We start from the raw sequence: 20587 nt of genomic DNA on the forward strand, positions 1-20587 counted from the left end.
AATGATAACAAAAGGAAAAAAATAGAAAAGGCATAATCACCTTGCTGATTTTTGTGTTTTTAGTAGAGACAGGGTTTCACCATGTTAGCCATGCTGGTCTTGAAATCCTGGCCTCAAGCGATCCACCTGCCTTGGCCTCCCAAAGTGTTGGGATTACAGGTGCGAGCCACTGCACCCAGCTCGTTTTGTATATATGTCTGTATATGCGTGTATATGTATTATGTATAGGAGTGTGTGTGTGTTTTTTCTAACCATGCTCATTTAAAAGGTCTAGAATAGAAGATCAACTAGTAGCAATGTGGTTAGTTCCAGGTCAGAGCAAGAAATACTCAAAATGAGTTTAGAACATCTTGTTATGCCTGATAACAAACATGACAGATTTCCAAAAGTGGCTGCAAAAATCTTTCTTATTTCACATACTTTTATTCAATGTGACCTTGCCATCAATAAGTGGACCTTTTTTCTCGCACCTTTTTAATCTGGGAGAGTTCTACGACTGCTCTGATGAAGAGAATATGGAGGAAGAGACCCTGTACTAGTTCCAGCAGATCTCATCTGGTCTAGCAGCCTGCATTTATGCCTCTTAGAATGTTTGCTATTGGAAAATTCTATCTTGGAACCCAGCTACCATTCTATGAAATGCCAAGTCATCTTGAGAGGTCATGTGTAGGTGGTTGGTCCCATTGACAACCTCAAATGAGTTCCCAGCCAACAACCAGCATCAACTGCCAGCCATGTGAGTGAGTCCTCTTGGTCATTCAGCCAACTTGAGCTTTTGGATGACTACATCCTCAACTAGCAATTGACTACAAATTTATAATATACCCTGTGGTAGGCAGAAAATGTCTCCCAAAGATGTCAATTTCCTAATCTTCATAATCTGTGAATGTTAGGTGACATGGCAAAGGGTATTCTGATTGCTAATCAACTGATCTTAAAATAGGGAGATTATTTTGAATTATCAGGGCTTAATGTAATCACAAGAGTTCTGAACAATGTAAGAGGGAGGCAGAAGAGGAGTGTGGAGTGCTGGGATGTGAGAAGGATTAGGCCTGCCATTGCTAGTTTTGAAGATAACATAAAGACAGCATGAGCTAAGGACTATAGGCAGCTTCTAGAAGCTGGAGAAGGCAAAGAAACTGATTATCTCTATAGGCTTGAGAAAGGAATACAACCCTTCAACACTGTGATTTTAGCCCAGTGAGATTCAATTCTGATTTCTGACATTTCAAAATTATAAGATAAATTTACATTGTTTAAAGCATTAAATTTGTGGTAATTTTTTACAGCAGTGATAGGAAATTAATACAGGCCCCAAGTGAGAACTATCCAGTAGAGCCCAGTCAACTCACAGAAACATGAGAAATAATTTTTAAAAATGAGTTTTGAACCACTAAGTTTTATTGCACAGCAATAGAGAGCTGGCATGGCAAGGAAGTTACCAAGTCTATTAGGCTATCTTAATAGAATTATGAGCCAAACTGAAAAGGTTTCCATTGGACAAGGAGGGGATAAATGGAGCATCAATAAGGATAACACTTTAATAGATGAAATGAACAAATACACTTAAATTCATAACTTCATAAAAATACAACAAAATTGACCATGTTTGCAGGATGTCAAATAACAAACTCATTACTTGTAAAACTGTTAAGTTAAAAAAAAACCTCAAGCACTTAGCCTACTCCTCTTATACTATCAAATACCAGAAGAGAAAAATTTTTTCTTTATGTTATTTTTCCAAGTAATAAAGGAAAGAGTGATTGAATTTGAATATATTACTACCATGCAACCTGTAATTAATTAATGGACGTAGGCATTGAGGATTAGTGGCAGCAAAAATTGCAAAAAGAGTTTCCATCAGACAATATACATATCCTGCTGGGGGAACAAATCACTGCAATAAAGTAGCCTTGGAAAAAAGAAAAAAAGAGAACAACCCGAATCTTATGTCTGTAAAGCCTCTGGGTCAACTACCAACTTATGGCAAACAGAAAGAACAGAGGAGAAAGGAATGTATTAAACTGTTAAGACACCGAAAAGATAAAGTCAACAAAATCCAGCATAGGAAATTCTGCGTACAAATTTATTTGTTTCTTCAATAAGTAAAATGCAAAAGGGGAAAATGGATGGAGTGGGGAGGCCTACAGATTAAAAGACACTCAAAAGATCTAATTTAAAAGCTAAAACTGAAGTATAACATTGAAGGATGTTCCCTTGGATAATACAACAATTTAAAAGATAGAACTAAATGGTCTAATCCTGGAGCATTTCAACATCTAGAGATGGATAGAGATGGAGGAGGTCAAAGGGAATTGAGGAATGACCAGAGTAGCAAGAGGTAAAGGAGGCTGGTATCATAGAAGCCAAGGGAAAAGCATGCTCTGAGATGTAGTAGTTGTCAACGGAATCAAATGTTGTCATGAAGTCAGTAAGACGAAAATTGAGAAGAGATCATCAGATTTGCCAACGCACAGGTCATTGGTGACCTTGCTAAAAGCAGTGTCAGAGGAGCTGAGAGCAAAGCTAAATCGGAATGAGTGACAGTAACTGGAAGATGAAAAGAGACATTTAATGGCTATTGGGAACTCCTCTTTAAGAATGTTTGCTTGAGACGAGGAGAGAGATAGCTTGGTAGCTAAGGGACAATACAGGGTTGATGGCGATTTCCTTTTAAAGTGGAATTTCTTCCAGCATATTTGTATGCTGAGAGAGAGCTTGAAGATACAGGAGAGAAATAGAATAAGCAAAACAGAAAATTTTTGCGGAGTTGAGATGGGATGAAACCTAAAACACACATGGAAACATTGGTTTCTAATAGAGGGAGGTTTGCTCCCTCTGCTAGAGGATGCAAAAGGTAAATGCCCATTTGGGTGTATTTGCAGATTTGGTGGTGGTGAGGTAAGGGAATTTTTACCAGATGGATTACATTATTTCCTTTCAGTTTGAAACAAGCCCATCATCTTCAAAGATGTGGAGCTGTATCAGGATATCCCATTTATTAATCATGGATTGAGGGTAGTGGTTTTTAAATTGTTTTGGACCATTACCCACTAATAAATATATTTTTCTTATACCCACTATACACAAACACAGATAACTGAAATCAAATTTCATGGCCCAGTGCTGACTCCTATTAGGGATATTCCTCTTTTCTTTCTTTTTTTAAGCATACTAGGCAAACTAGACTGCCAAGAGCAACAACCTTATGAAGCAGAGCACAGGGTTGGGGTGGAGGAAAATAAAGGGGATCCTATTCCGTGTCAGAGTAAATATGACCCCTGAGCAGGGACTGGCCTTGCTGTCTCAGAAATTCATGTAAATTAAGGATACTAAATCAGAAACTGGCTAACAAGATTGTTTCCGATACACTTACATACTAAAATATTGTTTTAAATAATTTTCTTAATTTTTGTCATTTTATTGGGAATTTATAGCATTGACCTACTATAGTATATAAATAAGACACTTCTAAACATTAAAGAATAATTAGACAGATACTATAATCACTACCCTGGTTGAGCAACAATACGTTTCCAGTAACTTGGAAGCCCCTACTCCCAACTGTCTCTCCATCTCTGAGAGGTAAGCATTACCTTGTTTCTACATTTAATCATTCTATTTTTTTCTATTATTTTGTCACTTATGCATATATCCCTAAATAACATAGGTTAGTTTGGCCTGCTTTTGTACCTTAGACAAATAAAATGCTACACAATATGCCTGCTTTTGTATCTGACTCCTTTCACTAAATACTATGTCCATGATGCTATTTTATTCATTTTCATTGCTGGATGCAATTCTGTATATGAATATACTACATTTTTTATATTTATTTACTGTTGAACATTTGGCTTGTTTTTATTTGGGAATCCTAGTTTATGTCCTCCTACACACATGCAGGAGCTTCTCAAGAGCATCTATCTAGCAGTAGAATTGCTGCATCAAACAGTATGAATACTTTCAACCTTATCAGTTAAGTTCAAATGTTTCCAGTTTACACTCCCCCTCCAGTATGTGCTTCCCATTGTTCTATATTATGACTAATTGATATTGTTAGATTTCTTGATATTGTTGCCAATCGGGTGGGTACATATTGGTAATTCATTGGGGCTTTAATTGGTGCTTCTATATTTTCATATGTTCATTAGCCATTTGGATTTCAGATTTATTTGATTTTTTTTTTCAAGAAAAAAAAATGCTAGTTAGATCTGATCTTTGACAAATCTCAAGAAAACAAGCAATGGGGAAAGGATTCCTTATTTAATAAATAGTCCTTGGAGAACTGGCTAGCTATATGCAGAAAATTGAAACTGGATTTCTTCCTTATACCTTTTACAAAAAGGAACTCATGACAGATTAAAGATGTAAATGTAAATCCCAAAACCATAAAAAACCTAGAAGAAAATCTAGGCAAAACCATTCAGGACAAAGGCACAAGCAGAGATTTCACGATGAAATGCCAAAAGCAATTGCAGCAAAAGCAAAAATTGACAAATGGGATCTAATTAAACTAAAGAGCTTCTGCACAGTAAAAAAAAAAAAAAAAATTGTCATCAGAGAGAACAGAGAACCTAAAGAATGAAAGCAATTTTTTGCAATCTATCCATCTGACAAAGGTCTAATACCCAGCGTCTACAAGGAACCACCACATGTCACTCAATTGTTCTCCAAATGGTGGTGCTACCCCTCACAGTACTATCACCAGCTATTAGTCTGACTGTTGGGAAAATGTAAAGGGAATGATATTCAGCTGGAATTTGAGTGTGATCCTCTGGACATCAGTGTGGATGTTGATGTTGGAAAGGATCCGTGGACTCTGAGCAGTATCCGTGTCATGATGTTTAGAGAGGGTATGCTCTGACATGACAGGGCTTTCTTGGGTCTATGTCTGAGGCATCACATCAAGCAAACTGAGGGCCCATAAAGGAACATCATAACCCCAGGAGATACCTTAAACACTAATGCTCACTACTCCTTACTTAGCTCTTGTAAAACAATTCTTCCTCTCTTTTTATGAGATGTTATGATGAGGCAACTAGAAGGGCGTTAGAATAAATTTTGGAATGCAGATAAGGATATTGTCCATAGAATCTTTTGTGAAGATTTATTCTAATGGGGTTGTACTTGCATTTTTTATTTCCATGATGTTGGGACAATCATGAAGTAAAAGATTCCAATAGTTGGACTGGCTTTTTATTTTTTTTTTAAACATTATTCCAGTAATTGCGTGGAGACTGCAACCCCTGGGAGGTAGGTGAGAGCTACAATAGAGAAAGAAATGTCAGGCAGCTGCAACAGAGAGAGAAAGGAGGGGAGAAATCTTAATGGTAACATGGCAACTTTTAACAACACTAACTTGCTATTCTGCTTGAAAAATCATTTTTAGAAATAGTCAAATATTTATGCTTGAGTTTTATTTGAAATGCTCCTTTTCCATAAAAATCATCTAAATATTTAATAATTTGGAACTTTTGACAGCATTCCAAATATTATGAAATTTTAAATATTTCTTCTAAATAATCACACAAATATATATATTTTTCCAAACCAAAACAGATATTCCCATGCTTGAAATGTTATTTCTAATTTCTAATTTATTCTTTTTTTTTCTAATTTATTCTTAAGGGCTTATTTGCAAAATGAAATTGTTTGGATGATTAACCAGTTTGCAGTAAACATGGTGTACCAAATTGGTTTCTAAATTTAGAGAAAGGTTGAGTCTCTTCTTTTAATAATTAAGAAATAACAGAAATATTAATGATAATGAAGCTTCCATAATTAAAAAGTCAAATTCTGAAACAGCAAGCAGAAATGAACATTAGCAGGTAGCAGCTACATAATTTATAATTCTCACAAATAGTTATTTTGAGCTCTTTTCATAGGATAACACAACCTCCAACGTGCAGTTTACTAAAATATAGTGTATGTACTACATGTGCCATAATTCAGTTCCATAATTTGGGGGAATTTAGTACTATTAAATATAACTTAAAGATGCAAGTATACTTAAAGATCACAAAAGAAAGGCAAAGTTGTTTTATTAGATGCTATGATTTCTATGTGTGCTATTTCAAACATTTTAGAAAGTATTATTATTCATATAAATGTTTCCAAAGAAAAATTTCCTTTACCTAAAGAATTTGAGGATGAGCTCTATATTTTAAATACAGTAGACTCCATGTCTTTTCTTGGAGGTTTTTGAGGACTAATTTTTGGTAATATCTCTTTGGCATAAAGTGTTCTATGAAGTCCAGCTTCTCGAAGCGCTAACTCAAAGCGAAGTCTAGGGTCAGAAATTATCTGTAGAAATAAAAACACAATTTAAATAAATAGCAATTCATTAAACTAAAATAACTTTTAACATTTAGTTCCATGTTTTCCCAAGCTAATTTGTTTTTGCTGGACAGATGACTAGGTGACAGTAGACTTTGGGAAGACAGTGACTATATTTTGGAAACATCCAAACCTTTTTGACATCATTACTTTTCAGTACATCAGCAGTTTCCAATATAAGGTGTATAGTATATTGTGCACTAGATTAGTCAAAATATAATGCATTAAAATCATTAAAAGATAAAGTAAAAGAAGCTTACTTTCAGTACTACTATTGATTCATGACTTTTTGCTGGCTGGAATTATAAAATACAGATAATCATTGATTAAAATAAATCTAATCCACAACCTTGTACATCTGTCTTTAAAATGACATCTTAATTTCTCCATCATTTGGCAATATGTAAATTAAGTTTAAACACATGGCCAGAACTTGAAAAACAAAATCAATAGCACTTTTCTTTCAAGGCTGGATTTCTATTTCAAACAGAAGTAGAAAATGCCTCCATCAATCTGATTCTAAGTGGGAGCAGACATATGAGTAGTTCAATTTCTGTTTTCATTTATAGCTGATTGGATCTTATTCCTCTTCCCCTCCTCCTATGAATATTAAATGCCAACAGACACTGTTTGAAATAAGAAAGTGGCTACATATCAATTTTACCTAATGAGGCATTTTACATGGACTTGAAGTCCCCCTAGAGGATGAGATAATAAGCTATTAAAAGCAGCCCTTCCAGGAGCTCTTAGACAAATTGAGGCAATAAAAATGTACACCGATAGCTACAGATTACGGCAACACGTGGCAGATGCCCTAAAAGTAGTAAAACACGGAGATGCATCTTTTGGTGCTGGTGGCATGAGGATGGTCTTGGTGAAGATGGGCAATTAAACTAACCTTAAAGTGTAACTTAGTCTATAAAGCAGACTGGGGGGAAAGAGATCCAATGAGAAAGGAAGACACATACAAACTCAGAGGTGAAATAGGTCAACTTGGGAGAAGGGTAGTTTGAGCAGAGCACTGGTTACCATTGAGTAACACTGGAAACAGATGCTTCTCAGACTACGATTTGAACTTCAAAGGCTTGCATGGCCATGCTGAGTCTAACGAGCTACTAGGGTTATGTTTGTTTCCGGTTTTTGCATAGAAATAATATAATCATTGTAGTTGCATAGGAAGATGGGTCTGATTGTAAGTTCAGAATAAATTAGGGTGGCAGGGAAAGAAGAGGCGGAGGCTGAAAGAGTGATTAGGAGTTTACTACAATTGTCTAGACAAAGTAATAAATGTCTGAACTTGGCTGGTAGCAAGGAAGAGATAACTCTTAGAAACACTATGAAAAGAAGAATCAATTTTACTTGGCAGCTGATCAGATAAAGGGCTTGGAGCAACAATGAGTATGAAGTCAAGAATAATACAGATTATTTGTGTCTGAGAAGCAACTAATTTGAGCCTTAGACCCAGGTTTTTCCTCTTCTGTCTCAAGGTCTTCTCCCTGGTCCGCTCTCATGTGCTCCAGTGATTCCTGTTCAATCTGTATGCCATTGACTCCCAAATTACATCCAGGACTCACCTCTCTCTTCAACTCCACATTGTGAGGCTTAAATTTTTTTATTATTCAATTTTTGCACAGCTAGAGAGTGAAATTGAGATCTCCCTCCTACTTGGACGTCCATCTTCCCAATTCCCTTCCCTGGAGGCAGCCCATCAGTTTCTTGTAAATGTGTACTAGATATTTTTATCCTAAACATGGTATAAGTAAAACAAATTCTTTCTTTCCCTAAATCTGTTTGTTTTTTTTTTCTGTATTCTTATATAGCTAATGGCAGCACCACCGGATGATTATAATTTACTGAATTACTACTAGGTGCCAGGAAATTTTTTAGGCAGTTGACATTTCTAATGCTCACAGGGACTTTGTAAATAATTATTTTACAGATGAAGAAAACAAGACATGAAGATGTAAATAGCTTATATAAGTGCACCCAGCCAATAAATAGTGGATGTGGATTTGAATCCAAAACACCAGCTCTTAATATTACTTTCTGTCTAGCTTGCGATCATCCTTACTTTCTTTTTCCCCTCCCCTTCCCAGCCAGAGCCATCCATGAACCCATCACCATCACTACTTCTATGAAGGTTCTGCCATTTTAAAAGGAACTCACCCCAACCCACCCCTACCCCCACCAATTTTCCATTCAGGACACACAGCTAACACATAAATCTGATTACAGTTATGTGTCACTTAAGGACAAGGATCCATTCTGAGAAATGTGTCCTTAAGCAATTTTGTTGTGTGAAAGTCATAGCATATGCTTACATAAACCAAGATGGTACAGCCTTCTACACACCTAGGTTATATGATACAGGCCACTGCTCCTAGGCTATAGCCTGTACAGCATGTAATTGTGCTCATTATTGTAGGAGGTTGTAACACAATGCTAAGTACTTGTCAGTCTAAACATAGAAGAGGAAATGCATTGTACTATGATGTTAAGACACCACTAGGCAATAAGAATTTTTCAGCTCTCTTGTAATCTTAAGGGACCATCAACATATATGTGGTCTGTCTTTGACCAAAACACTGTCATGTGACACATGACTGTATATAATAAGTTTCAAAGTCTGGCATTGGTATACAGATGCCTTAGTAGGAAGACCTACTATGCTTTTAACTGCCTGAACCTAACCCATGTTTCCAGTCTCCTCTCTCAGAATGTGTCATGTACCCCTTGTCATGCACCTTACACTGAAGACATACCAGGAAGAGCCTTGCACCACCCTCTTACGCTCAGTCAAGCCCAGACGTGACATAGCTCAACTTGGGATGAGGGTTAGCCCAGCTGCCTGAGGCTTTTCAGCTTCTGACTTTAATTCTTTCAAGCCTCAGCTGTTCTCCCCACTTTGGCAGCTAGGATCTAGAGACACCTCTTCCTTCTCCCTATGTATCCTCCCCTACAACCTATTTTGTGGTTGTTGATGTGTTGTTATTATTGTAAATCATCTGAAGTGGATTTTGCTACTGCTGCCAAAAATCTTTGACTAAGACAGGGCTCTGTTTTTCTCTCTGATACCTTCTCTGACTTCTCTAGTCAGGGTTAGCCATCCCTTCCTCTTCCTAGGGCAACCTTAGACCTTCATTATGAAGTTGATCCCACCCTAGTGGCGCTGTTGATGTACATGCTACTTTCTTCCCCGGCCAGGCTCTTTTGCTCACTTCCTCCAGATGAGATCAGTCTGTCTTGCTCAGATATAACCCAGGCACCATATGCAGAGCAAAAATATAATATATGTTATATAAATATTGGTTCAATTAATAAATGAATGAATTATGCCTCTTTATAATCCCTAGCAAAGTATGCAGCACATAGTAGAGATGTAACAGGTTTATTTGGTAGTGGATGAATGGACGATTTCCTGGTTTTAAAATAATTAAATAATTATCTAGCTTCTCTACTTTCTTAATTTCAGTGACTGATATTTATTCATTCATTTATTCATCCATCCATCCATCCATCCATCCATTCATCTGTTCTCCCTCCTACCTTCCATCTGTCCATCCATCTAAAAGATCTTTTTAAAATACTTTCTCAGTTACAGGCACAGATTAAAATGAACCCTAGGTCCTAAAAATGGTTAAATAAACCCTTAACACTTTTTTCCATAGAAAATGCTTTATTTTATCATTAATTCTTATGTATTATCTTCTGTTCATTTTAATTTCTAAAAGCTTTCCTCTGCTTTGCCATCAGTATCAGCTGTTCAATATAATTTATGTTATGAATTTAAATATAATTCTTAATGTAACAGAGAAACATTTAAACAAAACACAAGATTAATACAGAACTCTCAAATAACATTTTGTAAAGAGATTTTTAAAAACTTTTAAAAATAAAAGTTTCAATGACAGCGTTATAACGTTTTTAGGTAACCTCTTGTTCTATGGTAACCTATTAGCTAATTTGTAATATTAAGAATTATGTAGTAATTATGTACTATCATTTAGAAGTAAAAATTATGCTAATATGTGTGATAGTCAAACGTAAATACTGAAAACTGTTGTAATCCCAAACACACACTTCTACAGTCCTTATCATCATCATGGCTTTTTCATCAGTCATGCTAATTTCCATAATTACCTGCTGTTCATTGTATGTATTCAATGTGAAGAGTGGCTTTTGAAGAATAAATTCTTCTTCAATTTCAATGCCCATCCTAGCTTTCGATGCCATTGTATGTGACATCATTCTAACAGGATCAAGTTGAGCAACAACAGCAACCTAAAAATGAGAAAGCATGGCTACTGGGAACAATGTACAAACTAAATATTTCTAGGCAACATTATTGATGTCTAATGCCCATTAAAGTTAAGACATTTTATTAAAGGTAAAGCCTGAGAGGAAAGGGTAGAAAAAACGTTGATTGGCCAGTCCTAAAGATCCAAAAAGGAGTGAACACAAAACAAGACAGTACATATAAGACAAAATATGAAAATGCCATGGCATATAGTTATTTGCTAATGATTGAATAATTATAATTACTTTCAGATAACAATTTATCTTTCTGATATGAAGTCACAGGAAATCTTGTATAGAAAACCTTACATATTCAACCACCTTGAAAGTCACAGAATGTAAAAAAAAAAAAAAAATTCACTTTTTAACCATTAGCAATTTATGGTTATAATAACAACCCCATGAAGTTTTCTAGGAAGTTTAATATGGTTGAACTAGATCTAGAGCATAACATTCATGGGTCAAGTCAAGTGTCCTGGCATTAGTGAGCAAGGTGGGTAAATTTCCTTTGTATCAGGCAACCAGATTTCCAGAGACTGTTAGAAACCATTGTCCTCTTTCTACTGAAAAATTGCAAAGTCATTTTAACCCAAATGCCTTTGTGTTTTATGATAATTCAAACCTGCATCTTAATGAAAAGAAGTCAGTAATTTTGTAAATGATATGCACCATTACTAACACCTGCCTATCAATTTGGAAAGTCAAGAATTCACATGAAGAAAATGGCATTCTTAACACATTTAAAGACTGCAATGAAATAACTGAGGGTTGAACATGCTTTAATTATTATAGGTTTCCTAGCTAAAATAGCTTACATCACAGTTCTAAATACTGAATATAGATAAGAGATAACAGCTATTTCCTATTTCAAAATATTCACAGATGGAAAGAATTCTAATCATATAGACACTGTAGTTATCAAAGTTATGTTTTGAACAAGAATGTATTTAGTAATAGTGACATTAAATCTTGTACCCAGAAGGCCATGGTATATAAATATTTGCTAATGGTTGAATAACTAAAATTTTGTAGGATCCAGGATTACCAGGACTTACATTTCTATGCTTTAAATTTATCTTTATAATCTTTTTTTTAATCAAAGAAGATGATGATATAATAGTTGTATGCATTTACACCACATCTATACCATCTCATTTAGCTATACTTCCTTGGTTTGAATCAGTATAACATTTACTAGCTGTGCGACTTTGAGGAAAGCACCTAACCTCTGTGTCCCCTCTGTTTCCTCTCCTATTAAATGGGGATATGAATATTACCCACATCATAAAGTTGTTGTAGAAATTAAAGTAATACCTAACAGCATTTAGAGAGGGCTTTACACTTAATAAATAATAAATTTGAACTCACATTATTGCAAACTTATAAGGCAGGTACTATTATTCCCATTTTTCAGGTGAGGAAATAAAGCTTACAGAGGTTAAGTAAATGACCTGTTTCCAGTCCCAGTGAGAACAGAACCAGCTTGTACCAGGTTGGAAGGACACCAGAGGCCTAGTTCTTATCCATGATTCTGTGTTCCCTCCACCAACATAGAAGGGAAACCAAATCGTCCTTTCCTATTAGCTGGGAAATGCTATCAATGAAGATTTTAGAGATTTTGAGTTGAAACAACCACTTCAAATTAAACACCCTGAAAAATTATCATGTAAAACTATCACATTTCCCAAGTTCTTAAATTCTTGCTCTTGCCATCTACTACCTATTTTTATCTACTTTTGCTTATTTTCACTAGGCAAAGTGATGGGAGTCTTTTATTTCTCCACAAAATAGATATTTTCTCAAAAGTCATTTTTAACACATTTGTTGACTGTGGAATGTTTCCAAAGGGAGGCTCCTATACCAAAGAAGATTATCTTGCTTGAGCTCCACCAGGTTTCTCGAGAAAAGTAAACTTCGTAGACTAGATGTAGAGCTTCACTGTTGTAAATAGATACTATCCAGCTAATGAACTCTAGGTGGTACAGATATAGCTAAATCTTGGGAGAGCTTTTTAAAAGGTGATGATAAAGTTCTTTCAATACACTGAGAAACTGGAAATGGTTCAATATAATCTAATTGCTCCCAGAAATGAAGAGCAGTGTCCCAATTTGGAAAAGTTACATTTTATATAGCAGATGTCATGAACTAAGCCCCAGGAAGAATGCTATTAAGAGCACTCAGAAACTTTTTTTTAAAACCACCCATGAAAATTTCCAAATTAAAAACACCTGTTTCCTAAGGGCTTCTAGCCGCCGTGCTCTCTCTTTGTCTTCATGAGCTTCTTGAAGGGCCGCCTCCTTTTTCTCCATCAAACGCTTTTCCAACAATTCTTGTCTATATTTAACCCTTTAAAAGTAACACAGAAGGAAGTTGTGGAAGCATCATAATAATATTGGAAATTGTACGGAAAACAGCATGGGGCAGAACACATCTCAGAGACGTCACTGTTATATTTTGTTTTTACTTGTTTTTTATTGATTTATCATGTCCAAACCAATAAAAGACACTTGTTTAAATGCAATTCCTAGTAATTCTAATACCAACCAGAGAAATGCAGGAAAGTGTGGGGGTAAAATTCCATTTTTCTCATTCCTCATTGAAATCAGTTTATTAACTCTCTATCTGCCCACTGGCTGCTATAACTCTCTGCCCTGAGAGGTGACTGACTCACTCTCAAGTGAGCTATATTATAGCAGTCTCTCAATGAGAAGTTTTAGCACACACTGAGTTGTTAGAAACTTTGCATTACTGATTAAATATACAAAGTTTTCAAAGGAAAGGTAAAATAAGCTGCTATAATAATATGTCTAAATTATTTTATTTACTAGAGCTTATACTTTACATATATTATCATCTACATTCTCACTTTCTGAGTTGGGGTGTGTGTGTGTGTGTGTGTGTGTGTGTGTGTGTGTGTGTGTGTGAAGCAACTTTTAAAATTGCACTTTGACATCTGTAGATGGCAGCAAAAACATGACTTTCCCTTAGCATTCTATTTCCAACCCCCTTAAAATCATCAGCTATTAAAATATGGCACACTTAAATACCAGCTTAAAACCCTGTGCTCCTTGGCCCTCCTTTGCTGCCTTTTTTGGGCAGCCTCCCTTGCCATCTCCTTGCCCAAGCTATTCTATTGAATTATAAAGATGAAATTGATCCTTTCAAAAGAGTAGGCACCTGGGTTCTCAGGGGAGTATTAGATCTTCACTCAGCCTTCCATCATTCACAGTTTAGATTTAGCTTTCTCTGTGGCATCAGCCACAAATGTCCTTTACCCTTAGTGTGCACATCTGCATTTTCCAAGGTGGAGACACCCTCACTAGACCTTTTACATTCTGGATTCTGACATTTATTGCATGTTCACCGTACACCAGTTCTTGTGCTAAGTGCTTTATATGTTTTAGCTCATTTAGACCTCACAACATTCATATGCTGGGGTGCCATATTTTAATTCCATTTTATGGATATAAAGAAATAGAAGCATCGACATGTGATCTAAGAGACGTACACATAAAAGCCACTGAAAATTTGGAGAAATGTGAGATGTCCAATTGCTGCATTGTGAGAGGGGCTGGCAAAACTTAGCAAGAGCTTCATGGAGGAGGCAGCATCTGAGCAGGGTCTTGAGGATTAGGATTCCAGGCAGAAGAGCAACTGCAGGGTTGGCATCTGAGAGCGGCCTTCACTTGCCTCAACCGAGACATGAGGGCCACAAGAGGGGAAGAGCTCAGGGTGGCAAGAACAGAACAAGTGAATGACAAGTGACAGAGAAGCCCAGATAAGTACTCGTGGCTGAGGCTGGCAGCCACAGGGTTCCCTTAGGAAGATATGCTCCTGGGGAAAAATACCCTAGAAACAGGTTGCTCATGAGGCTGGGATGAAAGGAGAGGCACAGGAGAGGAAAGGAGGGAAACATGCAGTGGATCCTTGCAAAATACAAAACCTAGAATGGGATTTAGAAGCAAAATCCTAACCTCCTTTGATAGCCATGAGTGTCGCTGCCAAAATCAGGAGTCAATATAGTTAAGACACATGGATTAAGATCACAGACCAGAATGCTCCCTTTCTCTCATGTCTCCATGACATGGAAAGCTCTATTTCTCATTCTCTCCACTTTCACTAAGGCATGACATGACACAACCTCCCTAATGAGGTTCTACTCAATTTAAGCACTGAGTACAAGCTAAGTGAACTACTGTGAAGGTTCAATTAAAATATACCCTGGGATTTGACAATTACCATATGCTAATTCTCAGAAAAGGAAAGTTTCTCTTCCTTTGGGATATATAAGTTGCTTTGTCTGCAACAAAGTTTTTGTCTGCTTTGTGGAAAAGTAATAGTTGTTATAGTCAGGGGAGCTTGACTAGTGAAGAAAAAATTGCAAATGAGAGAAAGGCATTTGTACTTGTGTGGTAGAGAAGGCTGAATCATCGTTTACTTTGAGGCTCATTCATTCATTTAACAGGTATTTGTTGAGCACCTACCATGCATCAAGAGCTGTGTTAGGCACTAATGATACAACATCAACATGGGAGACATGCTCCTGTCCTTGAAGAACTGACAATCCAATGTAGATACAATGACCCAGGCAATTAGGATAAAGGGGAGCTTGTGCTCTGATAGGACAGTGGGGTAGAGACCATGGGGTAGAGATCATAGGACAGTGGGGTACAGACCGAGCTTTGCCAGACTCGGCTTTCAGGGCAGCATCTATAATAAGAGGAAGTGCTCTGAATTTAAGATCCAAAGAAGGAGGAGGAATTCACCAGGAGAGGAGAGAATAGAAAGAATGATTCAGACAAAAAAGTAGCATATGAAGGCCCAGAAATGAGAGTGAGCAGGTATGTCTGAAAACTAAAAGAAATTCAGAATAACGAAAGATGAGCAAAATAAGGTGCAAAGGGCCAAGAACTGAAGCTAGAGAAGCAAGAGGAGCCAGATTGTGGGTTTTTGAAAGCATGAGGGCTTTTGATCAGGGAGAAATATTTGCTGCGATGTGGAGGATGGGTTGTTGGAAGGCAAGACTAGAGGTGGGCAATCCAGACGGGAATGGAAGGTCTCCTGCTCTAGGATGGGGGAGGAGTACTCATGGGAAAATATATGGATTAAAGGACATGTAGAAAATAAAAATCAATAGAAAGTTTTTGTTTATTTTATGGGAGAGGAAAAGAGATAAAGGAAGTTAAGTTTTCCATCTTACACAGTGAACAATGGTATTCCCCCCTAAGGTTGGGAACTTATATGAGAAACGGGGAAGTGAAGGAATTAAGTTCAGTTTGAACACAGACCAGTCTTCACAAGACCTGGGCTGGAAAAATACATGGGAAATCTTTACCAGTAGAATGGAATTGAAGCCACAAGGCAGATGCCATCATCTAGGAAAAGGGCATAGAGTAAGAAGAGAGGTAGGCCTGGCATTGATTCCTTAAGGAAACAACACTTAGGAAAGGGACAGAAGGAGAGGAAGCCATTTAGGGAAATGAGGAGGATAAGTGGTCCTAGGACGTTAAGGAAAATGGGGGGAACAACATCAAATGCTGCAGAAAGATCAATCCTAGTGCAAAATAATTATTGGGTTAAACAACAGGGAGTCATTGGTGACCTTGGCAAGAACATCCCATAGAGGTGGAGGAGGCGAGGTAAGGCAGTAAGAGAGGGCCTGGGGACAAACAAGTCCTGCAGCAAAACTGATGCGAATGGACAGGCGAGAGACAAGGCGGAGCTGGAGGGTGCACAGAGCCGACCACAGTTGCTTTGGCTCCAAAGTGATGAGCAAGGTTACTCTGACTGCCTGAAAGATGGCCATGGGAAAATTTCAGGACTTAGGAGACACACTCAAATTCTTCATTTTTACAGATGCTATGGTTTAAACTCAAATAATACTTCACTTAAAAAGGAGAAACTCTTGGTGCTTCTTTCTTCTACTCTGGATAGAAAATTTTCTTTGCCTAAAGAGAAGTGATGCAGAAAAACTCCTGGGAGGAAGCCAAATACTCACATATTCATGGGGAAAGAAAATAGCAACACAGTAAAGTCAATCATTTGGAAAATTTTCCACATAAATACTTTGAGCCATTTGAGGTAGCAGATTTTCTCCAAATTAAACTGTTGCTGTGAAAGTCAATGTCAAGAAGTGGCTAAACTCAATAGTTTTTAAGTTGTGCACCGAATTCCCAAACAGAAACTTTCTTGGGTTCATTTCTCAGTCTATTATATGCTCCCTGAATCTACAAAGGTTGAAAATGCTGCAAAAGAGGCATTTTCGACTTCTCTTGGGGGAGGAGAAGCATCATATTGTTCAAAAGCAACAGCTGCTGCAGAATCAGGCACAGCACTAACAATAATCTGAAAAGGATTTTATTTAAGCCTCCAGGCCTGAGTTTAGTTGAAGGGACAGTATGCTTTCATGTAGAAATGGAGAATTTATGTATCATTTATGAGACTTTTTAATGTGTGCACTGCACTCTAAGAAATGAGTATATAAATGCAAATGTTTGGAAACACCTTGATCTGTAGTAACAGCTTCCCTGTGCTTCACTGAAACTTCAGTAAGAACCGGGCAAAATAATAAGTACCAAATCTTGACTGCCCTTTTATCTGGAGTCATAGCTAACTTTTCTCTAAAAAGAAGCTACAGCCACCAAGGGGGAAAAAGACTTCTGACAAATGGCCAATAGTGGCAAGTTCTACAATTTAAAACAAAGAAATGAACAAAAAACTTAAGCAATAAAATGGAGCATAAAGACATACCTTAATCAGGTTTTCTAACTAGTATGGAACTCCCCCTCACCCCACCTAATATTTCAGGCAAGTAGTTTGTTCTACTTAATTAAAGGCAGTTTATAAACAAACTTGCTACTTAGTGTTTAAGTCATGTGGTTTATTCAATATGGAAAAGAAATCTTTAAACAGGAACATGCCAGAGGTGCTGCTATCAGGTGTTTCCGTGGCAGCATCATGGGGAACCTGTTTCTGCCTGTTGAGAAATTCATTTTTGGCTCAGATTTTACTCAGGAGGTTGTTCTTCTCACCAAGCAGAGGGGACCCCTTCATTAGCCACAGGGCGCCCCAACAGGGAAGAACGTGTAGATCAAAGCAGGCAGGCCAGGTGCCGGCACCTTTCAAGTGAAGGGGAGAAGTCTGCCCAGAGAAAAGAATGTAAATTGCACAGGCAGATGCTCACACTGAAGGGCATCACCCCTCTAACCACACGGGCTGGGAGTCTCTATTCATTGGGAATTCTGGCTAAGGGCATAAGCAGAGACCAATTTCTGCAAACAGCAATGTGAATCCTGACACAAGACAGTGACATCCTGGTACAGATCGGCATGAGGCAAGAACAAAGAAAACTCACAGGGTCTCTGCAAAACCAGAAAAGATGAGCCCATGCCAGCCCCAAACAGAGACCATTGTTCCAGCTCAGAGAGCTTACTGGTTCCTTTGCGAAGCTATTGGAATCCTATCTTTTAATTGATTAATTAGTTAAATTAGTCAACATAGAGTTACTTAAGCACCCACTATGTGCCAAGCATGGTTCTAGGTGCTCAGCTTATAACAATGGCGGGGGGCGGGGCGGGGAATAAAAAAAAGTCCCTCCTCTATTAAGTTTTACATAATTTGTGGTCTGTTATGTATAAGCATGACTAAATGAACACTGTAGTAAAGTCACAAAATTGTTTTTAATACATTATTTTTGAATTTATTCATAAACTTCCAAATTAGAGGAGCCTCTTCTGATTGCTACAGAATGATGGTTCTCAATCACTGAAACTTATAAAATGACCTGCAATGCCAAGACCTCACGCCAGAATAATTGCATCAGAATCCGGTAGTCAGGCCCAAGTACTGGCATTTTGTTCAAAGTTCGACTAGATGATTCTAATGAGCACCCTGGGATAAGAACCAATGCTACATAGCCTAGTGATTCTCAAATGAGCGTACATCGGAATCATCTATGTGGCTGGTTAAAACTCAAGACTTCTGGGCCAGCTCCAAAGTTTCTGATTCAGTCGTTGTGAAGTGGAGCTCTGAAATCTGCATTTCTGACAAGTTTCCAAGTGATGCTGATTGTGCTGGTCTGGGGACCATACTTTGAGAACTGCAGCATAAACATACAGATTAAAAGGACTCTACCTGACTATTGTTATCAAGACAAAACCAGATACAAATTACTACCTATACAGCACTTATTTCTGTTTGCCTGTGCTAAACATGACAGTTATATGCCTTGGGACTGGTCCAAACTAGAAATTCTTGCTTGGTGCTATTGACATTCCAGAGCAGGATCTTTTAACCCTGTTCTTCCCAGCCCCTATGGCCCTGACACACATGGATGACAGGTTCCCTCAGAGACCAGAGCCTTCTCAGGCTTAGATAAGTGCTGGTGATGGGCAGTTGCGACAATGGCTGTTACTGAGCCTCTTTCTTTCACTCTGATGGACAAAACACTGGTGTATCTTGATGACAGTTGAAAGCCTCAGCCTACTGGCTGATATTTAAAGGGTCTATTCAGTAAAATCAAAGGAAGAGGAAACAACTCAAAGGCATCTCAGTCTTAAAAAGGAGACATGGGCCACTTTCTTTGGGAATCATTTTGGCAGCTCCAAGGGTTGGATATTTTATCACAATGAAAGCAAAAACCCATACATACAGTACATATGCCTGTTGGTTTTAATCAGTTCCAAGCCTTCTGCCTAAGTTCAGGTGAGCTGGAAGTGAGAGATACAAACAAGGACTTCAACCTGGGAGTCCAATGTTGAAAGGAGGACAAGCTGTGAAGACAGAGGCACTGGAAGAATCTTGCAAATATTATATTAGCCCGTTCTCCAAATTAATCCAAAAAACTGTTTCTGCCACAATTATTTATTCTTTTTTTTGAACCATTCCTATTTCTTTCTACCTGACTTTCTGTAATCCTTTAATATCTTTACACAACTTCAACATTTTCCTCAACTAATCCTTTTCAATAATGTTCCATAATGGGGCTTATTATTTGTAGAGACTTTAAAATGATAAACTGACAAACACCTTAAAAAATCACCATACCTCAATAGTCTGAATAATGTTAGTGATAAAATACTTCCTCCACTGGAACACTCAGCCGCACCTGACCCCGTTCTCCGTCACTGCATTCAATAGTTTGCCTTAATTGAAAACCAGGGCTTCCCAGGTACCACTACTTTTATAGCAACCTCTTAAAATAGAGGGTACCTGCAGAGAGGAGGCTGCATTTTTCTGGCTCCTCAGCAACAATTCCAGAAAGTTTTACACGCTAACTTTGGGATGATACCATCCTGTCTGTACTATGGTTCTTGCAATTAACTACTGGCTGACTGGGTCAGTGTCCAATATTTACTCAGCTCTGCCCACACAGTCTGTTGATTTCCAGCACCTTTAACTCCATTCCTGCTTTAACAACCTTTTCCTTAGACCAGACTTGGAGTTGTCATCACCTAGAACTGTTCCCCTGCTGAAATCTTATACTGGGGAGTCCCATTATATGACTCCAAGGTCTAGGGTCATGGCATAGACTTAGGCTGTATGCTGCACAAGTCTAGGAAGTGTCATTCACGTGGATTTGCCTGTCACCCTCCTTCTAACACTCTCACTCATTTAACCTTACTCGATCTGTGACTTGAGCTTAGCAAGATTTTCCACTGTTCAATGATATTTAACAAATCGTTGAATAACAAATACCATAAAAATCCGTAACTGTTGAACAATGAAATCTTGCTAGGTACCAGGTTAGGCCTTTCTTCCTGAAATTTTCTTTCTACTTTTGCCTTTCCTCCCAGGCTTTAAGAACCAATTAGGTTTATTTCATTCTCTTCCCAGCTTTGAAGCCCTGGGTCTATCTCTTCAAAGGCATTGTCATCAGTGTCCTTTAATTATCTTGCCTTTTTCTTCTTTTTCTTTTCTTTTTTTTTTTTTTTTTTTTTTTTTTTTTTTTTTTTTT

The 20587-nt window shown here is 37.5% G+C and overlaps 1 protein-coding gene and 1 long non-coding RNA gene across 5 annotated transcripts in view; one reads left to right on the top strand and one right to left on the bottom strand.

Moving 5' to 3' along the window:
* CCDC148 (coiled-coil domain containing 148) overlaps positions 1-20587 on the bottom strand; it is a 200835-nt gene that overhangs the window by 1099 nt on the left and 179149 nt on the right. For 2 of the 4 annotated variants that reach the window (XM_017547333.2, XM_037745317.1), the window contains 3 exons: positions 12861-12978; positions 10477-10617; positions 6135-6303 (listed from right to left, as the gene is read on the bottom strand). In XM_017547333.2, coding sequence (XP_017402822.1) covers positions 6157-6303; positions 10477-10617; positions 12861-12978 — 406 coding nt within the window. In that variant the 3' untranslated portion in view covers positions 6135-6156. Of the gene's footprint in view, positions 1-5863; positions 6304-10476; positions 10618-12860; positions 12979-20587 lie in introns of those variants that run through there. The other 2 variants (XM_017547342.2, XM_017547359.2) reach the window with 2 other exon arrangements.
* Positions 663-20587, top strand: part of LOC119473958 — a 63103-nt gene continuing 43178 nt past the window's right edge. The window contains exons 1-3 of the long non-coding RNA XR_005203233.1: positions 663-736; positions 10557-10651; positions 12047-12098. This is a non-coding gene — a long non-coding RNA (uncharacterized LOC119473958). The remainder of the gene's footprint in view (positions 737-10556; positions 10652-12046; positions 12099-20587) is intronic.

The sequence above is a fragment of the Cebus imitator genome, unplaced genomic scaffold (genome assembly GCF_001604975.1).
Source record: "Cebus imitator isolate Cc_AM_T3 unplaced genomic scaffold, Cebus_imitator-1.0 Scaffold10, whole genome shotgun sequence".
Lineage (NCBI taxonomy): Eukaryota > Metazoa > Chordata > Mammalia > Primates > Cebidae > Cebus > Cebus imitator.